At 52.3% G+C, this 20,847-nt stretch overlaps 2 protein-coding genes across 10 annotated transcripts; both read left to right on the top strand.

The window, feature by feature from the left end:
- Positions 1 to 493: 493 nt before the first annotated feature.
- LOC138812803 (orphan sodium- and chloride-dependent neurotransmitter transporter NTT5-like) lies at positions 494 to 11,195 on the top strand. Of its 9 annotated transcripts, XR_011367640.1 has the most exons (14): positions 591 to 673; positions 2,502 to 2,543; positions 3,553 to 4,049; positions 4,429 to 4,586; positions 4,766 to 4,907; positions 5,313 to 5,491; positions 5,857 to 5,967; positions 6,108 to 6,349; positions 7,512 to 7,698; positions 8,531 to 8,732; positions 8,869 to 9,028; positions 10,135 to 10,297; positions 10,478 to 10,701; positions 11,108 to 11,195. XR_011367640.1 is itself a non-coding variant. In XM_070000993.1 (13 exons), coding segments are annotated over exons 2-13 (2,187 nt in total). In that variant the 5' UTR covers positions 494 to 587; positions 2,502 to 2,541; the 3' UTR covers positions 10,622 to 10,770. The 9 variants fall into 9 exon arrangements, 8 of the variants coding, with proteins under 8 accessions (XP_069857094.1, XP_069857099.1, XP_069857100.1 ...); XM_070000993.1 differs by lacking the exons at positions 591 to 673; positions 11,108 to 11,195 and adding an exon at positions 494 to 587 and having other exon boundaries at positions 10,478 to 10,770; XM_070000992.1 differs by lacking the exon at positions 11,108 to 11,195 and having other exon boundaries at positions 10,478 to 10,770.
- Positions 11,196 to 11,220: 25 nt separating this feature from the next.
- LOC138812804 (orphan sodium- and chloride-dependent neurotransmitter transporter NTT5-like) lies at positions 11,221 to 18,892 on the top strand. The gene is made up of 13 exons (XM_070001001.1): positions 11,221 to 11,369; positions 11,629 to 11,799; positions 13,782 to 14,051; positions 14,150 to 14,307; positions 14,970 to 15,096; positions 15,189 to 15,367; positions 15,912 to 16,022; positions 16,107 to 16,342; positions 16,626 to 16,812; positions 17,160 to 17,355; positions 17,447 to 17,606; positions 17,766 to 17,931; positions 18,155 to 18,892. The coding sequence occupies exons 3-13, from the start codon at positions 13,823 to 13,825 to the stop codon at positions 18,572 to 18,574; spliced, it is 2,169 nt and encodes a 722-aa protein (XP_069857102.1). The 5' UTR covers positions 11,221 to 11,369; positions 11,629 to 11,799; positions 13,782 to 13,822; the 3' UTR covers positions 18,575 to 18,892.
- The last annotated feature ends 1,955 nt before the right edge of the window (positions 18,893 to 20,847 follow it).

Here is a 20,847-nt window from a genome sequence, read left to right on the forward strand (position 1 = left end):
TCAACGCCGACGACAGACGTGAATGAGCTTTGTTACTGAGAATGGCAGTCTTATCATGAGCCTAAAAATAAGTTTGCCCCAGTGAGTCAAAGGTGAATGTGTACAGCCGTGCACAGCTGGGCGACATCCATGCCTAGGTGCCCGGTTTCAGCCCAGGGAGGCGGTCCATGAATCTGCCCAATGGGTAATTACTTGTGGGAGCGGCTCTGTGCAGAGCTGCGGCACTGCCCAGATAGAGACCCGGCGGTCAGAGCCGGCATGGGCACTGTCCTGAGAGGTGACTGGACTTGCCAGAGGTCCCGAGAACAGCTTTCTCTCAAATACTCAAAGGCCCTAAGACCTTCCTGACTGCTTAGGGCCCACAGAAAGTTTCTGAAAGAAAAAAAAAAAAATCACTGAAGCTGGGGGGGGCCCAAATGTGGGCCTGGAGAGTGGGCAGAGGTCTCCGCTCCTGAAGCTGATGATAGGAGGGCTGGAAGGGGTGTGAACTTCCGTGTCATCTCCCATTGGCTCCTGTGCGCTTGAGCCCCGCCCTCTCCCTCCTTCAACGACTAACCTGTTTGCTTGAAGACGTGCTCTGGAGTCCAGTAAGAAGGGGATGGGAGAGACAAGGCCGAGGCCTGCTCGCGTTCAAACAGCTGGGGATTCAGGTTCTCTTCTGTTGAAAACTCAGGTGTTCATCATTCTCCCGGCAATCCCAGGTCCAGCTTTGGGGATGGAACTTGGGAAACAGGATTGAAAAGAGGGGGCATACAGGATAAACTGCTGAGGGCCGGATGTAGATCTTATTAATGCCTTTTCCTTCCACTATTTTTGGTTTTTCTCACCTCGAAGCCAATTTTCATCCTTTGGCACCTAAGTGCAAAGTTATCTGGGAAAGTCCCAGATTGCTGAAGGAGGCCGATTTCTCTCAGGTGCATTTGCATGGCCTTGGGGATCCTTCAAGTGGATTTCCTAACATCCTATTATTTTGGAAACTTCTTTGTTAAATAAGTCTCTTGGTAAGGCATCTTTTCGTAGGCCTTTCATTTCTCACAATGGCGTGAGATCTAGCCATCAGCATTAATGATAATGGCTAATGATAACTTTTTTTTTTTTTTTTTTTTGCCAGTCATGGGACCTGAGCTCTGGGCCTGGGCGCTGTCCCTCAGCTCTTCAGCTCAAGGCTAGCACTCTACCACTTGAGCCACAGCGTCACTTCTGGCTTTTTCTGCTTATGTGGTGCTGAGGAATCAAACACAGGGCCTCATGCATGCAAGGCAAGCACTCTACCACTGAGCCACCTTCCCAGCCCTAATGATAACTTTTGATTGGCAGTGATTTCTATTTTTCATTTAGGCCAATATATTACACTTTTTATAATCAGTGACTTTTGTATGCTTTAAAAAAATTTTCTGACTACCTCCAAGTTATACATTCTTTGAGGTTATTCATATAAAAATTTTGAACCTAGCTCTGGTGGCTCATGCTAGTTACTCTGAAGGCTGAGATCTAAGGATCTGGGTTTGAAGCCAGCCTGTGCAGGAAAGTCTATGAGACTCTTATCTACAATTAACCACCAAAAAAGTGGAAATGGAGCTGTGGCTCAAGTGGTAGAGCTTTAGTCTTGAGCACAAAAACTCAGGGACAGGGGCTGGGAAGTTGGCTCAGTGGTAGACCGCTTGCCTTGCATGCATGAGGCCCTGGGTTCGATTCCTCAGCACCACATAAGCAAAAAGAAAAAAACCAGAAATGGCGCTGTGGCTCAAGGGGTAGAGTGCTAGCCTTGAGCTGAAGAGCTGAGAGAAAGTGCCCAGGCCCAAAGTTCAGGCCCCACGACCACACCCCCCAAAAAAAACTCAGGGACAGCAGCCACGGCCCTGAGTTCAAATCCCAGGATTTTAATTTTGATTGTGGGGCTGGGAAGGTGGCTCAGTGGTAGAGTACTTGCCTCGCACATATAAGGCCCTGGGTTCGATTCCTCAGCACCACATAAGCAGAAAAAAAAAACAGAAGTGGCACTGTGGCTCAAGTGATAGAGTGCTAGCCCTGAGCTGAAGAGCTAAGGGACAGCGCCCAGGCCCAGAGTTCAAGCCCCAGGACTGGCAAAAAAAGTAAAATAAAATAAAAAAATTAAAAAAAATAAGGGCTGGGAAGGTGGCTCAGTGGTAGAGGGCTTGCTTTGAGCTGAAGAGCTGAGGGACAGCACCCAGACCCAGAGTTCAGGCCCCATGACCAACAATAAATAAATAAATAAATAATTTTGATTGTGGGGGGATAAGGGAAAGAGGTGTGTGCTCTGTGCATGCATGAAAATGACACATGAAACTCCATTAATATGCATAATTCATGTTAAAATAAATGTGAAAATATTTTATTGTTTTGTCTTTCACCTGAACTACAATCAACAGAGTCGATTTTTTAAAATGTGAATTTGGGGGAGGTCAGGTTCATTCATTTCTATGTAGATTTTCAAATGTCTGCAGTAGTCATTTATGGACAGGAGTGTCCTTTCTCCACAGCTCCACAGTGCCGTCTGGGTTGTAAATCAGTTATCCAAATATGTGAGTATGTTTCTGAACTGTCCCACACATCTTCAGTAGAACTCCATGTGGAGATGATCTATAGCTGCTCTTCCAATATGGCAGCCAGGTGCTACTGAGCATCCAGCAGGTGGCTAGTGTTTTTGTTTTTGCTAGTCCTGAGGCTTGAACTCAGGGCCTGGGCACTGTCTCGGAGCTTCTCTTGCTGAAGGCTAGCACTCTACTACCTGAGCCACAGCACCACTTCCGGCTTTTTCTGTTTATGTGGTACTGAGGAATGGAACCCAGCACTTCATGCATGCTAGGCAAGCACTCTACCACTAAGCCACAGTACCAGCTGGAACTTAGTTGTTGTTCTTTTTTCTTTTTTTCCATATGTGGGGCTTGAATTCAGAGCCTGGGCCATGTCCCTCACCTCTTCAGTTCAAGGCAAACGCTCTGCCACTTGAGCAACAGTACCACTTCTGGTTTGCTGGTAATTAATTGGAGATTTTTCTGCTGTGGCTAGCTTTGAACCATGATTCTCAAATCTCAGCCTCCTGAGTAACTAGGATTAGAGGCATGAGCTACCCGGTGCCCAGCTGGCACTTAGTTTTTTAATGGTATTTTATTTTGTTGACCATGGGGCTTGAACTCAGGGCCTGAGTGCTGTTCCTGAACTTTGTTGTTGTTGTTGGTCGTGAGGCTTGAACTCTGGGCCTGAGCACTGTCCCTGAGCTCTTCGGCTCAAGGCTAGCACTCTCCCACTTGAGCCACAGAGCCACTTCTGGTGTTCTGGTGGTTCATTGTACATAAGAGTCTCCCTTGCCTGGGATGGCTTTGAACTGCAATACTCAAATCTCAGTCTCCTGAGTAGCTAGGATTACAGATGTGAGACACTGGCACCTGGCTTTTTTTTTTTTTCTATAATGGGGATCGTGTGATCTTAGCTATGCACCCCTGGGTGGGGGAGGACATGGGTGCTGTATGGTTAGCCATGTCTTTCTTCATCTCATACACTTAAAGCCAGTAGCCCTTGATGTCCTTAAAGGTCAGCCCAGAATGACTCCTTGTCTCTGCTGGATTACGAGCTGGAGCCTGTTCCAGAGGCTGAGCGGGCTGGGGAACCTATGGAGTCCCAGGATGTGAGGCCAGAAATCCCCGTCTCTTCACAGTCCGAGCCCTTATTAGTGGTCCCCGAAGCCCTTAAGGCCCCCAAAACCCTTGAGGCCCCCGAAACCCTTGAGGCCCCTGAAGCCCTTGAGGCCCCCGAAGCTCTTGAGGCCCCCAAAGCCCTGGTCCCTGTGCTGCCTCCCAGTGAGTCCAGCAGGGAGGAGTACTCTGAAGACATGCTGCCTTCATACATATGGGGTGATGATGACTATGAAGATATACTGAAAGTCCCGTCCAGCCATGAGCGGCAGGAAGAAGTCACTGAACGACCATCCTGGGCCAATAAAACTGAGTACCTCCTGGCCCAGGTGGGCTTCTCTGTGGGGCTGTGTACCATCTGGCGCTTTCCTTACCTGTGTTTTCACAACGGAGGGGGTAAGCCTACTACCAGAATTTGTGGCTCATGGTGGTGGAAGGGGATGAGGAACCAGAGGCCTATCATAGATACTCTGGAATTTGTAGGGACAGAAGATTCGGGCACCTATCTGGGTCAGGAATCAGGTAGCTGGACACCCAGGATCTGAGAGGAAGGTGGATAGTTGGAATTCTTACATCCACAAGGATGAAGAGTCTAGAGGCTTAGTCAGGGGCTGGGGCACAAACTAGGTATGTCGGGGTATGAACTAGGTGGGTAGATCTTCCACAGATTAGGAACTCGGGAGTTGGTGTGTGCAAGTTCCAGTACTAGGGGTCCTAGTGAGCATGTTTTCCTTTGAAGAAGTTCTCAGAGCCCCTCCTCAATCCTCTTTTGCAGGCAGCTTCATCCTTACCTACATCGCCATGATGCTGCTGGTCGGGATCCCGCTCCTCATCCTGGAGATGGCCGCTGGCCAGAGACTGCGCCTGGGCAGCATTGGTGTCTGGAAAGCCATCAGCCCCTGGTTCGGTGGTGTGGGGTATGCCAGCTTCATCGTGAGTAGTCCTAGTCTACCCCCAAGCCTTCTCTTCACCCCCTCCTCCCATCTCTACCTTTGTCCCAGAATAGGTCCCTCAAACAGGACAATGCTTCCCATGTGTGTCCCTTCATTTCCCCATCTTTGGTATCCAATTCTGTCCCTTCTGCTCGCCCACCTGTCTCCCCTTGCCTCCAGAATTCCACATGGTCCTTAGGTATGCATCATCGTGGCAACATACTACAGCATGATCTTGGCCTGGAGTTTTTTCTATTTGGTTCAGTCTTTCCAGAACCCGCTTCCGTGGACAGAATGTCCCTTTCTGAACAACTCCAGAAATGTTGGTGAGAAGAGAAGGGAACAAAGGGGCAAACAGGGGCTGGGAATGTGGCTTAGTGGAGTGCTTGCCTAGCATGCATGAAGCCCTGGGTTCGATTCCTCACTACCACAGACAGAGAAAAATCCAGAAGTGGTGCTGTGGCTCAAGTGGTAGAGCACTAGCCTTGAGCAAAAGAAGCTCAGGGACAGTGCCCAGGCTCTGAGTTCAAGCCCCATGACCAACCCAAAACAAAACAAAACAAAAACAAAAGGGCAAGTAGGAGGTACTGAAATGGGGTGGGGAGGGAAGAAGGGATCACTGAGGGGAGGGAGGGCTAGGCAGGGAGATGAGAAGGAAAGGGCTGTGTGGAGAAGAGGAGGGGAAGGCCCCTGGTGGTACAGTTTCTCCATGGCCAGTTCACCCCAGATCCTGAATGTGAGAGGACGTCACCCACCATATACTTCTGGTACCGGAAAATGCTGAAAGCCACCGACCAAATCTACTTCAATAATGGACGGCCAATTTTACATCTCTGTGGGTGCCTCTTTTTCACCTGGTTATTGATTTGTATCTCCATGATCAAAGGGCTCAGATCTACTGGGAAGGTGAGCTGCCCTCTCTTTTACTCACCCAATAAACTAGCTTCCAGCTAAGAGCCTTTAGTTAGTTAGGGATTCGTTTTTGTGCCAGTCTTGGGGCTTGACTTTTCTGCTCCAGGCTAGTGCTCCAGTTCTGGACAGTCTCAAGGACTTTGAAGCCCAAGCTGACTTAGAACTGTGATCCTCAGATCTCAGCCTCCCAAGTAGCTGAGGTTAAAGGTGTGCGGCACAGGTGCCTGGCTTCTAAGAACCTTAATAGTCTCCTAACTTTGATGCCTATAGGTCTCCAGTATCATGTATCAGTTGCACCTGTTGATTCCCAGTAACCTTTGTTTTGGTTCTCCCCAATTTCTTCTGCCTTTGTTGAACAGATGCTGTACGTCTCAGTACTTTTTCCCTACCTCATCCTTTTCTGTCTCCTCATCCGGACTCTACTGCTGGAAGGTGCATTTTTTGGCCTCCAGACTTTGTTGGCCTTCAAGGTGAGGTGTCCTTCATCCTCTGATTTCTAAATCAAAATGGAGGCATCAGAGACCATGTGGTCATCAGGCTCCTTGTCTTCATCTCTGCTTCCTTTTCATCCTCATTTACATGGTACTTCTTCACCCCCACCCTCCAACAGGTAACATACCTGTACTCAATCGACATGTGGCGCTGGGTTGGGAACCAGATCTTTTTTTCCCTGAGTCCCGGCTTTGGCAGCTTCACCGCAATCAGCTCGTACATCCCTCGGTCCAACGACTGTATCACTGATGCGTTCATTGTGGCTTTTCTCAACTTGGCCGCCTCAATGCTTGACACACTCATTGTGTTTTCCATGATGGGCTACTTGGCCACAGTGAAAACCAAAAACTGCTACATAAGGTGAGCCCAATCTTTCACCTAGAGACCATCATAAAGGAAGTTGGAGAGATAGCCCACAGAACTAGACCCCCATTCAGCAGGGATGCTGGCCTAGTCAGAAAGGTCTGCAGAGTGGAGCATCTTAGAGCTGAGGAACAGCCAAGTCTGTCTAGCCCTCTTTCAGGATTTGCTTTGTCATGTAGGACAGCCTCAGATCCAGAGGTTTTCAAAGGTGTGATTTCTGTTCTTATCTGAGTTCTGCATAGAAAAATTAGGGAATACCTTCCTCTAAATAGAAAAGGTACCTCAAGTATTTATATATTTATCTATATACATATATATATATATATAAATTATAATACACATACATACACACATATGCATATATGTATGTGTGTATATATATATACCCACAGATACATATCTGTACACACACACACACACACAATTGTATAATTGCTGGGCACTGATGGCTCATGCCTATCATCCTAGTTACTCAGGAGGAGGTTCAAAGCCAGCCCGGGAAGGAAAGTCTGTGAGACTTTTATCTCCAATAAACTACTCAGAAAAAGCCAGAGGTAGTGCTGGAGCTCAAGTGGTAGAGCCTTGAGCACAGAGAGGCTCAGAGACAGTGCCCAGGCCCTGAGTTCAAGCTCAAGACTGGAAACAAAAAACTGGATAGTATCACAGGTCTGTTTTGCAGCAGCTTTCCATAGCAATAACTAGTTGAGTTCCTATTAGGACTTTTAAGAATTAGCCATGTGGAGGATGGGTGGAAAATGCTAAGCCAAGAGAACAGCACACACCAACAATGCTGAGATGGGAGAGGAAGAACCTTAATCGCAGAAGCTGTCTGAAGAGCCGGGTATGGACAGATGTTCTCCGAGGCCAGCAGGCCTAAGGAGCTGGCAGGCTGTTGTGTTAGCCTGAGATGTTCTAGCAGGAGAGAAGAGTCATAAAGCCATCAGTGTCCCTGTAGAAACTGTCCAGTTTCCCATAGTTTCCTTTGCAGCTAGGAAGGAAGGAAGCCAGCTGAGTACACTAGGACCTTGGAGACCTGGTGGGGAGGGGGTCAGCACTGCCTCCATCAACCAGATTACTAGAGGCTAGCCAGGAAGAAAAAGGAAGAGAGATGATGTTAAAGGGCCAAAACTGTTTTACATGATTCCACTCTGGTTCCCAGGAATGCTGATGAGGTGACGAGAATGGTAGCCGATGGCTTACTACCCAATGAGGCCAAACCCCCAGGGGGTCTCTACCAAGATCCAAATGTCATCTATATAAAGTGGATCAACAGCTTGCCCAGACAGGTGAAACACGAGGTCCTACAGTATTTGTTTATTTGCAACAGAACGACAGAATTGAAAAAGGTAGGTAAGAGTTGGCAGAAGGGGACTCAAATTTCCCAAAGCCCCCAATCTGTCAAAAATTTCATCTCTTGGGCTGGGAAGGTGGCTCAGTGGTAGAGTGCTTGCCTTGCATGCATGAGGCCCTGGGTTCGATTCTTCAGCACCACATATGCAGAAAAAGCCGCAAGTGGAGCTTTGGCTCAAGTGGTAGAGTGCTAGCCTTGAACTGAAGAGCTGAGGGACAGCACCCAGGCCCAGAGTTCAGCCCCACAACTGGCAAAAAAACAAAAAAAAAACTTCATCTCTTTATTATATCTGTAGAATTTGGAAGGCAATACTTGGTAGAATCCTGGTAGAGACCAAGGGCTATGTAGTCTTTTTTCTTTTTGCCAGCACTGGGTCTTGAACTCTGGGCCTTAGCACTGTCCCTTAAGCTTTGTGCTCAAGGCCGATGCTCTACCATTTGAGCCACAGCTCCATTTCTACCTTTAGGGGTGGTTCATTGGAGGTAAGAGTCTCATGGGCTTTCCTGCCCAGGCTGGCTTCAAACCATGATCCTCACATCTCAGCGTCTTGAGAAGCTGGGATTGTAGCCACTCCATACCCAGTTGATGGTCCCCATTTGAAATAAGGTCACTGCAGCCTCTTTAGCACCAAACGTAGCTATGCATGTGAACCTACTCACCCCAGCCCACGTGTTGTCAGAGGACATGCCCCTGCTTCAATGCCAGAGGAAGATGGCACTGTCCAGGAAGGATGATGCTATAGACTGTTTCTTAGGAGAGGGGAGCAGAAATTGAGTTAGGCTTCATTCTGAGCTCAGGGTCCTTGCCATGCCTGCCCTCACTCACAGGTTATGGAGGGGCCGGGCGTGGCCGTCGTGACGTTTACGGACCTCATCTCTGTGTTTGCTGGCTCCAACTTCTGGGCCATTATTGTGTTCCTGTTGCTGATCACGGTAGGGCTGAGCACCATTCTAGGTCTCATGCAGGGCATCATTACGCCTCTCCAAGATACCTTCTCCTCCCTGAGGAAACACACGAATATGCTCACAGGTATTCTCCCCAATGACCACCCTCCACACACATACCACCCCCAGTCTATGACCCTTACTGAGTTTAACCCACCCAGGATTTTCCTACAGCCCAACCTGAATTCTGACCACGAACCAACCTTGACGTTTTCCTGCAGTGGGCGTGTGTATGGCCATGTTCCTGAGCAGCCTCATGTTCACATGGCCCTCCAGCAGCTACTACTTGAATCTGCTGGATGATTATTGGATAGCTCTGGCCCTCTTCTTCATTGTCATTTTGGAGAATGTGGCCACAGCCTGGATCTATGGGGCCAGGAGGTAATGCCCCATGCCCAGGGGTCTCCTGCAGCCACCCTTGGAGTGGCTTTCCTCATCTTCATTCTTGGTTCCCAAGATCTCAGAGCTCAAGGCTTAGGGAGATCCCAGGAAGGGAGGGAATGAGAGAGGCATGGATTGATTTCAGAGACAATGCTTGTGAAGTAGAAAGGTGAGGGCCCCTAGCTAGCCCAGTAGGCTCTTGAGCCCTGCTTTGAACCAAGGTAGTGAGAACATCTGAAGCACAGGATCCTTTACTACCCCCAAAATGCACTATTTGGAAATGTACTTGAAAATCAGAATCTCTAGCCTGATGTGGTAGTGCATACCTGTAATCCTGGAAATCAGAAACCGAGGCAGGAGAATCATAAACCATGAACTGGGTTACATAATGAGACTCTGCCTGGAAGGAAGGAAGGAAAGCAAGATAAGAAAAGAGGGGGAAAAATAGTAAACATGCAAACTCCACCCTAGGCCTCCAATGTATCTGCATTTTAACCAGTTCCTCAGGTAATTTTTATGTACTAGCATTTGAGAAAGCATCTGGAGGGGCTGGGAAGGTGGCTCAGTGGTAGAGCGCTTGCCTTGCATGCCTGAGGCCCTGGGTTCAATTCCTCAGCACCACGTAAGAAAAAAGAAAAAAGCTGGAAGTGGCGCTGTGGTGCAAGTGGTAGAGCGCTAGCCTTGAGCTGAAGAGCTGAGGGACAGCGCCCAGGCCCAGAGCTCAGGCCCCACAACTGGACCCCCCCCCAAAAAAAAAAGAAAGAAAAAGATAAAGAAAGCATCTGGAATACCTGGCCTACAATTTGCACTCTTGCCTTATCCCAATGACTGGGATTATACGTGTGTGTTACCATGCTCATCTAAGCCAAGATTGTTAAAAACAACAACAAAATAACCACAAAAATCCTGGGGGTTGGGCAGAGATTAGCTGGAAAGAAAAAGATTTGAAGTGAGATGACTGGCTTGTGGTGCTAAACAGAACGGTGTAGGAATTAAGGGCCCTGTCCTAGGCTAGACTGGAGCTCCCCTCCCCTCCACCTCTCCCCCTCCCTGCCAAGGCTAGGCCAGGGCCAGCTTGGGCCTCCCAAAAGTTTCCTTCCTGGTAGGTTTCTGGCAGACCTAACTGTCATGTTAGGCTATTCCATCCCGCCTATTTATCGTTGGCTGTGGAGCTGTGTGTCGCCCTTTGTGCTGATCGTCCTGTTTGTGACCACCCTGATTCATCTCTTGGTGAAGTCTCCCACCTACCTGGCCTGGAACTCCAGCACTGTGAGCCCTCGAAGGAGGGAGTGGGAGCCAGGCCTCCTCGCCTGCGCATGCCCCTAGGATCCAGTCATGGCAATCCTTGACCTCCTGCCCATAGCCCTAGCTCAGCTCCCACCCCTCCTCCACAGCGCCCCTCTTCATAGAAGCTTGGCACCCTAAAACCTTCCTCCTCTTTCTCCACAGTCAAAAGAGATCTTGCTGTCTTACCCCTCGTGGGCCAATGTCTTGCTGGTGGTCCTTATCACTGTGACCATCCTGCCCATCCCTGCCTACTCCATGTACATCCTCGTCCAGAAGGCCAGGCCTGTCTGCCTGTCTTGCATCTAAAACTCAGTCTCCATTAAGCTCAGGAGAAATCCCAGAAGCTTTGTCCATGGCTTCCAGAAGGGAAACCTCGCCAGAAACCAGTAAGATGGAAACATGGCCTGTGTGAATCCTTTTGGAAATAAAGACCAGCTTCATTTAGCATAATGTCACTTGTCTCTTAGAGTGGAACTTTGTGTTTTTGCTGCTGATCCTGGGGCTTAAACTCAGGGCCAGGCTCTAAACTTAAACTCAGGCTCTGTCCCTGAGCTTCTGTGCTCCAGGCTGGTGTTCTACCACTTGAGCCACAGTACCACTTCCAGTTTTTTGGTGGTTAAGTAGAGATAAGCATCTCAGGGACTTTCCTGCCCCGGCCTAGCTTGGAACCCTGATCCTCACATCTCAGCCTATTGAATAGTTGGGATTACAGGCCATGCACCAACTCCGAGATGGCAGCCCGGAAGTGAGTCTCTCTAAGGCCGATTGCCTCAGTTTCCTTTCCTGTTGCAGCAAATGGTTAAAATCTCTCCTGGTCCCGGGGGAGTCCAAGAACCCCAGCTCAGTGCGTGCGCGCGCGCAGCCACGGACACTACCAGACACCACCCGCCTGGGCCGCGCGCCAGGCGGGTAGAGCAGAGCCGGTTTGCAGGAACTGGGGAGCCCCCACCCCATCAAGAGTCTGGGAAGGGCAGGGCAGGCGCGGGGCGGAGGGGCGCAGCCCTGAGCCGCGCTGTCTCCCCCCACACAACCCAGAAGAGGACGATCCTTGCCGGTGGGGGGGCCGGGGGTCGGGGGCCTGGGCGGGACCTGGTGGGGCAAGGTTGGGAGCCTGGGCCGGGCCAGGGATGCGTGGGCATGGCGGGGTACTGAGGGGGGGACACGGGGGGGTGGGGGCAGGGGGTGGGGCTGGGCCAAGCTGGGTATGGGGTTGGGCAGGGTCAGGGTGGGGAGCAGGGTCAGGGGTGGGGGACTGGGTGGGGTTGGGGTCCTCCAGGATTCACTCTGGGGGCCATTGTCCATCTGCTTCTCAGCTAGTCTTCAAACAGGCTGTGGCTCCTTGACTCTCCCCGACCCCCCCCTGCACCCTGCCTCAGAGGACCCTGGTCAGGGGTCCCCGCTTCCGCAGACCCCACCCGGGTACCTCGGACTGACATCTCCCTCCAGAGAGGCCGACACTTCGGCAGCAGTCTGCTGAACGGCAGGTACGACGCGCGTGCACGTGTGCACATGTGTAAGGGGCCCAAACACCAAGGCCCCACTTAGCAGTGCCTGGAGGCACCTGAGATCTGAACCACTGGTACATTCGGTCAGGTTAAAGCAAGGACTCTAGGCTACTGCAAACTGCAATGTAAAAAATCATATTTTACACGGATGGTGGAACCACATGCCTGTAATCCCACAGAGAGGCCTTGTCTCCAAAGAAAAACTGCTGCCAGTAGCCATGCTGAGGGCCACAGCTGGAGGGATTGAGCACCGGTGTAGCATGCTTGAGTCCGTAGGCTCAATCGCCAGAAAAAGAAACTAAAACATCAGAAAAACTAAAACATCGTATTTTAAAAGAATACTTTCTGACATAGGAAAATATTCATGATACTATAGAAGACGAATGTATAGTTAACATAGCTACTTATAAAAATCATGTTTGTAGAGTATCCAAGTATAGCTTCACAACCAATGTGAAATATTTCATATGCAGTATACAACATGTTCTATGTTCTAAATCTGTAAGAAATACACATAAAATATACATATATATATAATATCTAGTTTACAAGATCTATTGTGCCCTTTTCAACAGAACCAACAGGAGGATTATAAGTGTGAGTCACCAGCAGCTGAGGCTTGATCTCTGGGCCTGAGCGCTGTCCCTCAGCTCTTCAGCTCAAGGCTAGCACTCTACCACTTGAGCCACAGCGCCAATTCTGGTTTTCTAGTGGTTCATTGGAAATAGTCTCACAGACTTTCCTGCTGAGACTGAGATCCTCAGATCTCAGCCTCCTGAGTAGCCAGGATGACAGGTGTGAACCACTGGCGCCTGGCTCCAACACTGCTCTTGATCAAGCTTGTCTCAGCTATTGTGAATTTCATTATTAGCATTTTCTGCAGAGAGGCAGCTATGGATCCCATTGAGTTGGGAGGCATTGCCATATTAACAATAGTTACTATTAATAATAGCCTATGATTCCACCAGGTCCACCCTCCGCCTCAGATCTATGGCATCTGAGGCTCAGGAAGTGAGGTCAGAGAGTAAAAGGCAGGAAGCTGTATTCTTACTGCTCCACAAATGACTAGGTTTTGGGGGCCAGCTAGGTTTAGGAGGCACTGGATTGGAAGTCTGTGCATTAGTTGGGCCCCAAGTGGACCAGAAGGAAAAAGGAACATCTCCAATGTCCCCAGTGTCCAGGGTCTGTACCTGGTCCATTTGTTGTTAAGTGTTCCAAAATTAACCTCTGCTTGTAAGAGACAAAACTGAGCCTCAGAAAGATGGGATTATGGGGCTGGGAAGGTGGCTCAGTGGTAGAGCGCTTGCCTTCAATGCATGAGGCCCTGGGTTCGATTCCTCAGCACCACATAAGCAAAAAGAAAAAAGCCAGAAGTGGTGCTGTGGCTCAAGTGGTAGAGCACTAGCCTTGAGCTGAAGAGCTGAGGGACAGCGCCCAGGCCCAGAGTTCAGGCCCCACGACCGGACCCCCCCCCCAAAAAAAAAAAAAAGAAAGATGGGATTATTAACCAGAGTCAACTATTCCCACTGAAGGCTGGGGTCGAGTGGCTCCATAGGAGAACAGGCAGGGACCCCGACTCCATCCCCAGTGCTGAAAACACATGTCACTACTCAGGAAGAAGAAACGAGATTGTTAGCTGGGCATCCATGGCTCACGCCTGTCATCCTAGCTGCTCAGGAGGCTGAGATCTGAGGATGGCGGTTCAAAGCCAGCCCAGGCAGAAAAGTCTCTGTGAGACCCTTATCTCCAATTAACCCCTCAAAAACCAGAAGTGGTGCTGTGGCTCAAGTGGTAGAGCGCTTGCCTTGAGCACAAAGAGGCTCAGGGACAGCGCCCAGGACTTGAGTTCAAACCCCACAACCGAAAAAAGTAAATAGAAATAAAACCCTTGTAATAAAACTTTCCATACTAGTGGATGAAAGGCATATCCCTTAAAGTCTGTTGTTCTTGGTGACCCCAAGATCCCCTCATCAGGTGCTCCTGGGCCTGGCAGCAGAACACCATGGGGTCCCTTGAAGACTTTTCTGACACCCCAGAGGAAGAGTCCAACAAACTTGGCAACACCCACTCCTTCTCTTGGAACTTCAATGCCAAGGACGTGTGGGCTAACAAGAGCCCAAACTACCTCCTCCGGAGTCGGAACAGGGAGGGCATCTTGGTCCAGGTGGCCTTCTCCGTGTGGCTGGGCAGCATGTGGCGCTTCCCTTACCTGTGTCACCGCAACGGAGGAGGTGAGGCCAGGAGAAGGAAGACTCAGCGCCCAGAGCCTGGGCTGGGGGGGAAGGAGGGGTGGCCAAGGCCCCATGCCCTTCCTCCGTCCACCCCACAGGCAGCTTCATCCTGACCTACCTCATCATGCTCTTCCTGTTCGGGGTCCCCCTCCTCTACCTGGAGATGCTCATTGGACACTGGCTGCAGGAGGATAGCGTCCAGATCTGGAAGCAGCTGGTTCCCTGGCTGGTGGGCGTGGGCTACTCCAACATACTGGTGAGTGACAGCCCCACCCATGCCCCGCCCCCTCCTTCCTCTTCTTGTCTCCTCTCTTCCTTCTCTTCTCCTCCTCCCCCCTTTCCATCTCCTCCTCCTCCTTCCTTTCTTCTTGGTCTTCTCTTTCTCCCCTCCTCCTCCTTCCTTCTTCCTCCTCCTTTTTTTCTCTTCCTCCTTTCTTCTCTTCCCCCTTCCACCTCCTCCTCTCTTCCCTCCTTCTCCTCTTCCTCCCCTTCCATCATCTCTTCTTTTTCTATTCTTCCTCCTCTCCTCCTTCCTTTTTTTTTTGTCAGTAGTAGGGCTTGAACTCAGGGCCTGGGTGCTGTCTCTGAGCTCTTCAGCTCAAGGTGAGCACTCTACCATTTGAGCCACAGCACCACTTCCGGTTTTCTGGTGGTTTATTGGAGATAGAGTCTCACAGACTTTCCTGCCTGGGCTGGCTTTGAACCATGATCCTCAGATCTCAGCCTCCTGAGTAGCTGGGATGACAGGCGTGAGCCACCGGCAGCGAGCTCCTTCCTTTTCTTCTTCTTTCTCCATTGTTTTCTTCTCTTCCTCCTCCTCCTCTTCCTCTTTTTTTCTCCTTTGTCTTCTCCTCCTCCTCCTTTTTCTCCCCCTCTCTGCCCGCCCCACCGTCAGGCCCGTGGCCGCCGCCTCCTCAGGTGAGCATCATGGTGAGCTTGTATAACAGTGCCATCATCTCCTGGTGCCTCTTCTACCTGAGCCAGTCTTTTGTTTACCCCCTGCCCTGGGACCACTGCCTGATGGAGAAGAACATTAATGTCACTGGTGAGGATGGGGGGGGGGGTACAAGACACTGGGGTGGGGGGAGGGGAGCATGCCCAGTGAAGTGCAACTACCACATCCGCCTGGCTCCCTAGACTTATCCTGCCTGTGGACGGTGCCCCAGCAGTACTTCTGGTATCATACAGCCCTGCACGCCTCGGACAGCATCGAGAACGGGATGGACAGGCTGCTGCTGCACCTCAGCCTGGGCCTCTTGGCTACCTGGTTCTTCCTCTTCTTAATCATGACTGCCGAGATCAAGATTTCAATGTCTGTAAGTCACCCACCCGCCCCCCGTCAAGAATACATGCCAGAGTCCTGGAACCAGGCTGGACTGTCCCCAGGGAAGCCTTGTTCCCTCCCCCAGTCCTCCCGATCGGTGGCACAGGGTTGGGGGGGCCCCTCAGGCTCACCCTACTCACAGCCAAAGGCCATCTGCCACAGGAGACCCCCCCCAGCTCTGCCTATGTGTGTTCCATTAGTGCACACTTGCCTCCCAAGAGGCGACAGGGTCCTTACGCATGTCTGCCTTTGCCCTCCGTCCCCGCACCCACGTCAGCACGCAGCCTTCACCTCCTGGGAGACTCAGTGTCCAACCTCCGTCCAGCGGGCCGGCCATTGCACAGCCTCGCTCCTCGCGAGTCTCCTTGGCCCTGGCGGCTCACTGCTGGGGTTGCCCTCTCTGGAATCATGTGCCCCTGGCACCCCCTGTGCCCACCGGGCCACCTCCCCACGGCCTGTGGCCTCCCTCACTCCACGGGCCCACAGCCCCCTTCCCTCCTCTCCTGATCCTGCTTTCTATTCTCCTCCCTGGCCAGATCCTCACCTCCTCCATCTTCCTCCCCTACATTCTCCTCCTCTGCCTCCTCATCCGAAGTGTCTTCCTGGAAGGGGCGTTCACCAGCCTCAAGCGGATGCTGACCACAGAGGTGAGGCGGCCTTCCCCCCCCATCCCCTGCTGCCCTCTGCCCATCCCCCTCACCCCCAGTGGTCCCACCTGTCCCCTTCTACAGCTTGACACCATGGTCTCCATGGACATGTGGTACCAGGCGGGAAGCCACGTGCTCTACTCTCTGGGCCTGGGCCTCGGCACCATCATGACCTTATCCCAGGCCAGATATGCCAACTACATCAAGACGGCCTCCTCAGTGGCTTTCGTCAACCTGGTGACCTCACTGCTCACCACATCCATTGTGTTTCTGGTGCTGGGCTTCTGGGCCACCACCAGCGGCCACACCTGTGTTGAGATGTAAGGAACCCCTCCCTCCCAACAAACCAACTCCATGGGGCTCATTTCCACTTCCCTAGCCATCTCCCCCTGCTGGCTCTCATGGTGCTGTCCTAGGGCAGGGACCGGATTTCCAAATAAGGTCATGTTCCCAGGGGACCGGATGGCAGGCGTGGGGGGTAGGGGAGGGGGCATGCTCACGGTGTGGCAGTATGCATTTTGGGGGAGCATCACATGCTCTTTGCAGATGGCCAGGGACGGCCCCCCGGAAGCCACTCTTCTTTCTCCTGGTCCTCCCCTGCAGGAGTGTCTCAAGTCTGACAAAGTTCATCGCCCAGGGCATTCTGCCTCAGAAGGCCAAGCCCCCGGATGACATGCTGCACCGGCCCCCCATGGACTACCTGGCCTGGATCACTGGCCTCCCCAAGCACCTCCAGCACAAGGTCATCCAGCTGTCCCCATCCTGCAGCATCATGGTGAAGGAGGAACAGGTGTGTGGCTCGGGGAGGAAGGGCTCTGGGAAACACGTTTCCTGGTCACCTTTTGGACCATCTTGGCCTCCCCAGAGGCAGGGGATGGTCCAAATCATGGCTGTCACACCGTTCCTACACACCAAGGCCTTTGCTGGGTCCCCACTTGTTAGAGGGAGAAGCTGAGGCCCTGGGTGGTGTGAAGCTTACCCACCTCACCAAACCAAAGGGGGTAAACGTTCAACATTTCGTCCTCCAACCTCCATCCATGCCTCCTGCCTCTGCCCATGACAGACATTGCTAATTGATTACTGCACGATCCACCCCCTCCAGGATTCCCAAGGCCTCAGAGCTCTTCTCCCCCACAGTTCATGGAGGGCCTGGGCCTGTCCTTCGTAGCCTTCTCCCAAGCCGTCTTGTTGCTCCCCGGGGCCTCGTTCTGGGCCATCATCTTCTTCCTGGCTCTGATCATCATGGAGCTGTGCATCATGATACGAATCTTGGAATGCATTATCCTAACACTCCAGAACTTCATTTTCATAAGGCAACCCAGGATGGTTCCAGGTACCATGGAGCCACACCCCAGCAAACACCCTGCCCCCCCTCCCCAGCTCCCCAAGCCCAGCTCACCACGAACCCTGCCCCTCTGCTTCAGTGGTCATCTGCTTGGGAGGTTTCCTGGGCAGCCTCATCTTCTCCACCCGCTCTGGCAGCTACATAGTGACCTTGTTTGATGACCACATTGTCCCGCTGGTCCTCATCATCGTGGTGCTGTTCCAGAACGTGGCTCTGGCCTGGATCTATGGCGCCAGGAGGTGATTTCAAGCCCCAGGCCTGTGAGGACTTCAGGGGTTTGCTGGGCTCCCTGTGCAGGGACTTGGGGTGTGTGGGGGAGGGTGTCTGTGAGGGGCGGGCTGCCGCTAGGCGCAGGGTGCCTGTGAGTCAGGTCACAGAGGTAGCATGCCCCCCCCCAGGTTCAGGCAGGCGATCCTGGCAAAGTTGGGCTACCTGATCAGGCCCTCATTCACCATGCTGTGGTGCTACGTGATGCCACTCTGGCTGCTGACCCTGATGGTCATCTCACTCGCCCTCCACTACCACAGTCCCAGCCCCTCCTACATAACCTGGAACAGCAGTGTGGTGAGCCCACACCGCCCAGCCTACACCTCCCACCCTTGTCACATCTGCCACCCGCCAGACACTGGGTCTGGGCTCCCATCTCCCCCTCAACACTCCATCCACGGGGACCTCGAGTCCACTGCCCTGACCCTGGGGAACCCCCATGCAGGGGCTGAAGCCCACGTGTGACGTATGCCCTTCATACCCCCCATCTCGGGGGACCCTCTCCCCGCCCCCCCCCCAGAGCCAGGAGGTAAAGCAGCCGTACCAGCAGCACATGCTGCACTGCTTCACGAGCCTCAGCTTCTCCCCGCTCCTCGTCATCCTCGGCTCCCTGCTGTACCACTGGTGGTACTGGCAGGACCCCGTCGACTCCAACACCCTCAAGAGGCTGTCGGCCAAAAAGATCCCCACCGTGCTCCCCCAGCCCCTGCCCTGGCCCAAGCACCCCATGAAGAAATCCACCAGCCAACTCCAGGACCCCAGCACCAGGTCGTCCAGGGAGTTCAGCCTGCCCCTGAGGAGCAGGAGCTCGCCCTGGTTCAAAACGTGCCTGCTGCCGTCCCTGATCTCCCAGGACAGCATCGTGACCCCCCTGAAAATGACCCCCACCTCGGAGACCCTGGAAGACAGCCAAGTGATGAGCAAGCATTTGTCCCTGTAACCCTACGTGCAGGGTCCCCGCCCCCCCATGGCGGATCTGCCAGCTAGCAGCCCATGGGTGCCCAAGAGGGAGCCAGGAGTGATGCAATGCTCTTGGTCTTGGAAGAAGAGGGGATCCCCCATCCATCAAGGGCTTCAAGAGCCCCACCACACACTGGGGAGCTGGGGTCCCCACTGTGCCCAGGGAGGGGCCACGCCCCTTACTCTCTCCTTGTGAGTTGGGGTGGATGCCCCAATTTGCCCTGCAAGGGAGGGTGGTGGGTATTTTTAGGGGTACCCTCAGCATGGGACTGGGTCAATAAAGCCATCCATGGGATTGTTTACCCCCCCACCCCCGTGTCTGCCTCCTGTCCACATACTGGCCTCCATACACTGGCCTCTATAAACCGGCCTCCACACACCACCCAGATTGACTGTTCTGGCCTGGCCAGCCCACCCCCTCAGCCTGAGGCACACAGATGCAGGTTTTCCAGAGCCTTCACTGTCCTGGAGTTCACCACTGTGGGGAGATTCATTCCAGCCATCAAGACTCAAGCTAGCCAGTGCGTCCAGAGCATCTTAGCCCCCCCCAGGGCTGCGCCTGCCCCGTGCCTATCACGTCACTGGGCAACGAGAGGGCAGGGCGCGTACAGCAGCGCAGGCTCCTCCACCTTCTCTGGGCCTCGTTCTTTTTCTTTTTAGTGGGAATGAGGTTTGAACTCAGGACCCCAGGAGGTGTCCCACTGCTTCAGCCTTTCTTGGCTTTCAGGGAGGGTCTCATGTGTTTGCCTGACCACAATCCTACCCAGCCTCCCCTCTCCTCTCACCCTGCATTTCTTCACCACCCCCCCTCCCCAAGTTGCTGAGATGACAGGTGCATGCCACCACTCCCAGCATAGTGGTTGAGATGGGGGCTCACTGTTCACCTGGGTGGGCTTTTCATTAGGCTTCTCCAGTCTCCACCAGCCAAGTAGCTGAGATCATACGCATAGGTCACTACACCTGCCCCCCCCCCCGCACCCCTCCCCTCCTCAGGCACGGGGACAGAAGTCACATGGTTTCCATGGTCTGAGAACCTGGGACTCACTGCAGTCAGCTGTGGGGAGCAGGGTTCTGTGTCTCTGGATGTTAGATGGGCAAGGCAGCTGGGGGAGGAGTGTGGAGGAACATTCCAGAAGCTGCCTCAGCCACTCCCAGGATGAAGACCCTTCTCCGCCTACCATCAGCAGCTTTAGCCCCTGCTTCTCAAATCTACCCTGGCCCTTCACACATTTTACTCATCTCAGAGGAGAGGTCTCAGTTCTACCCACAACCTCCTGAGAAAACCATCCCAACACATGCAGGAAATCGCCCTGTCTGCGAAGCATAATTTGTTCTGCTTATTGGAGTTAAAATGGCAGAGCAAAGCTGAGCATTGACTCACGCTCGTAATCTTAGCTACTCAGGAGGCTGAGATCTGAGGATCGTGGTGCAAAGCCAGCCTGGGCAGGAAAACCCGTCAGATTCTTACCTCCAATAAGCAAAGTGACAAGTGGAGCCATGGCTCAAGTGGTAGAGCACCAGGCTTACACAAAATAGCTCCAAGACAGCATCTAGGCCCTGAGTTTAAGCCCCAGGACTAACATACGTGCACACATGCACACACCCAGACACACACATGTACACGTTATTAGTTAAGACTGATCTCTTGGCTTTTTTTTTTTTGGTCGGTCCTGAGGCTTGAACTCTAGGCCTGGGTGCTGTCTCTGAGCTCTTCAGCTCAAGGTGAGCACTCTACCATTTGAGCCACAGCACCACTTCCGGTTTTCTGGTGGTTTATTGGAGATAGAGTCTCACGGACTTTCCTGCCTGGGCTGGCTTTGAACTGTGATCCTCAGATCTCAGCCTCCTGAGTAGCTAGGATTACAGGCGTGAGCCACAGTGCCCCTTCCGGCTTTTTCTGTTTATGTGGTGCTGAGGAATCGAACCTAGGGCCTCATGTGTGGGAGGCAAGCACTCTACCACTGAGCCACTTTCCCAGCCCTCTCTTGGTCATCTTTGATGTCCCTTACCAATAATTACAGGGTGGTGATGAACCAGCCCCAGAGCCACCCACACCCCACAGTGGATGAACCTAGAGTTGGTCACTCTGATTTTGTCAGACTTAGCTTACGCTGATAGGGTTAAGCCACGTGGCAGTTCCTGCTAGCTTTTTCCACATGGGCCCACCCAGGGAATAAATATTTTAGGTTTGCAGGACATATGGGCTGTATCGCATATTCATCTTTATATATATATATATATATATATAAGCTA

Source organism: Dipodomys merriami, unplaced genomic scaffold (genome assembly GCF_024711535.1).
Source record: "Dipodomys merriami isolate MVZ:Mamm:240054 unplaced genomic scaffold, mDipMer1.0.p SCAF_57, whole genome shotgun sequence".
NCBI lineage: Eukaryota > Metazoa > Chordata > Mammalia > Rodentia > Heteromyidae > Dipodomys > Dipodomys merriami.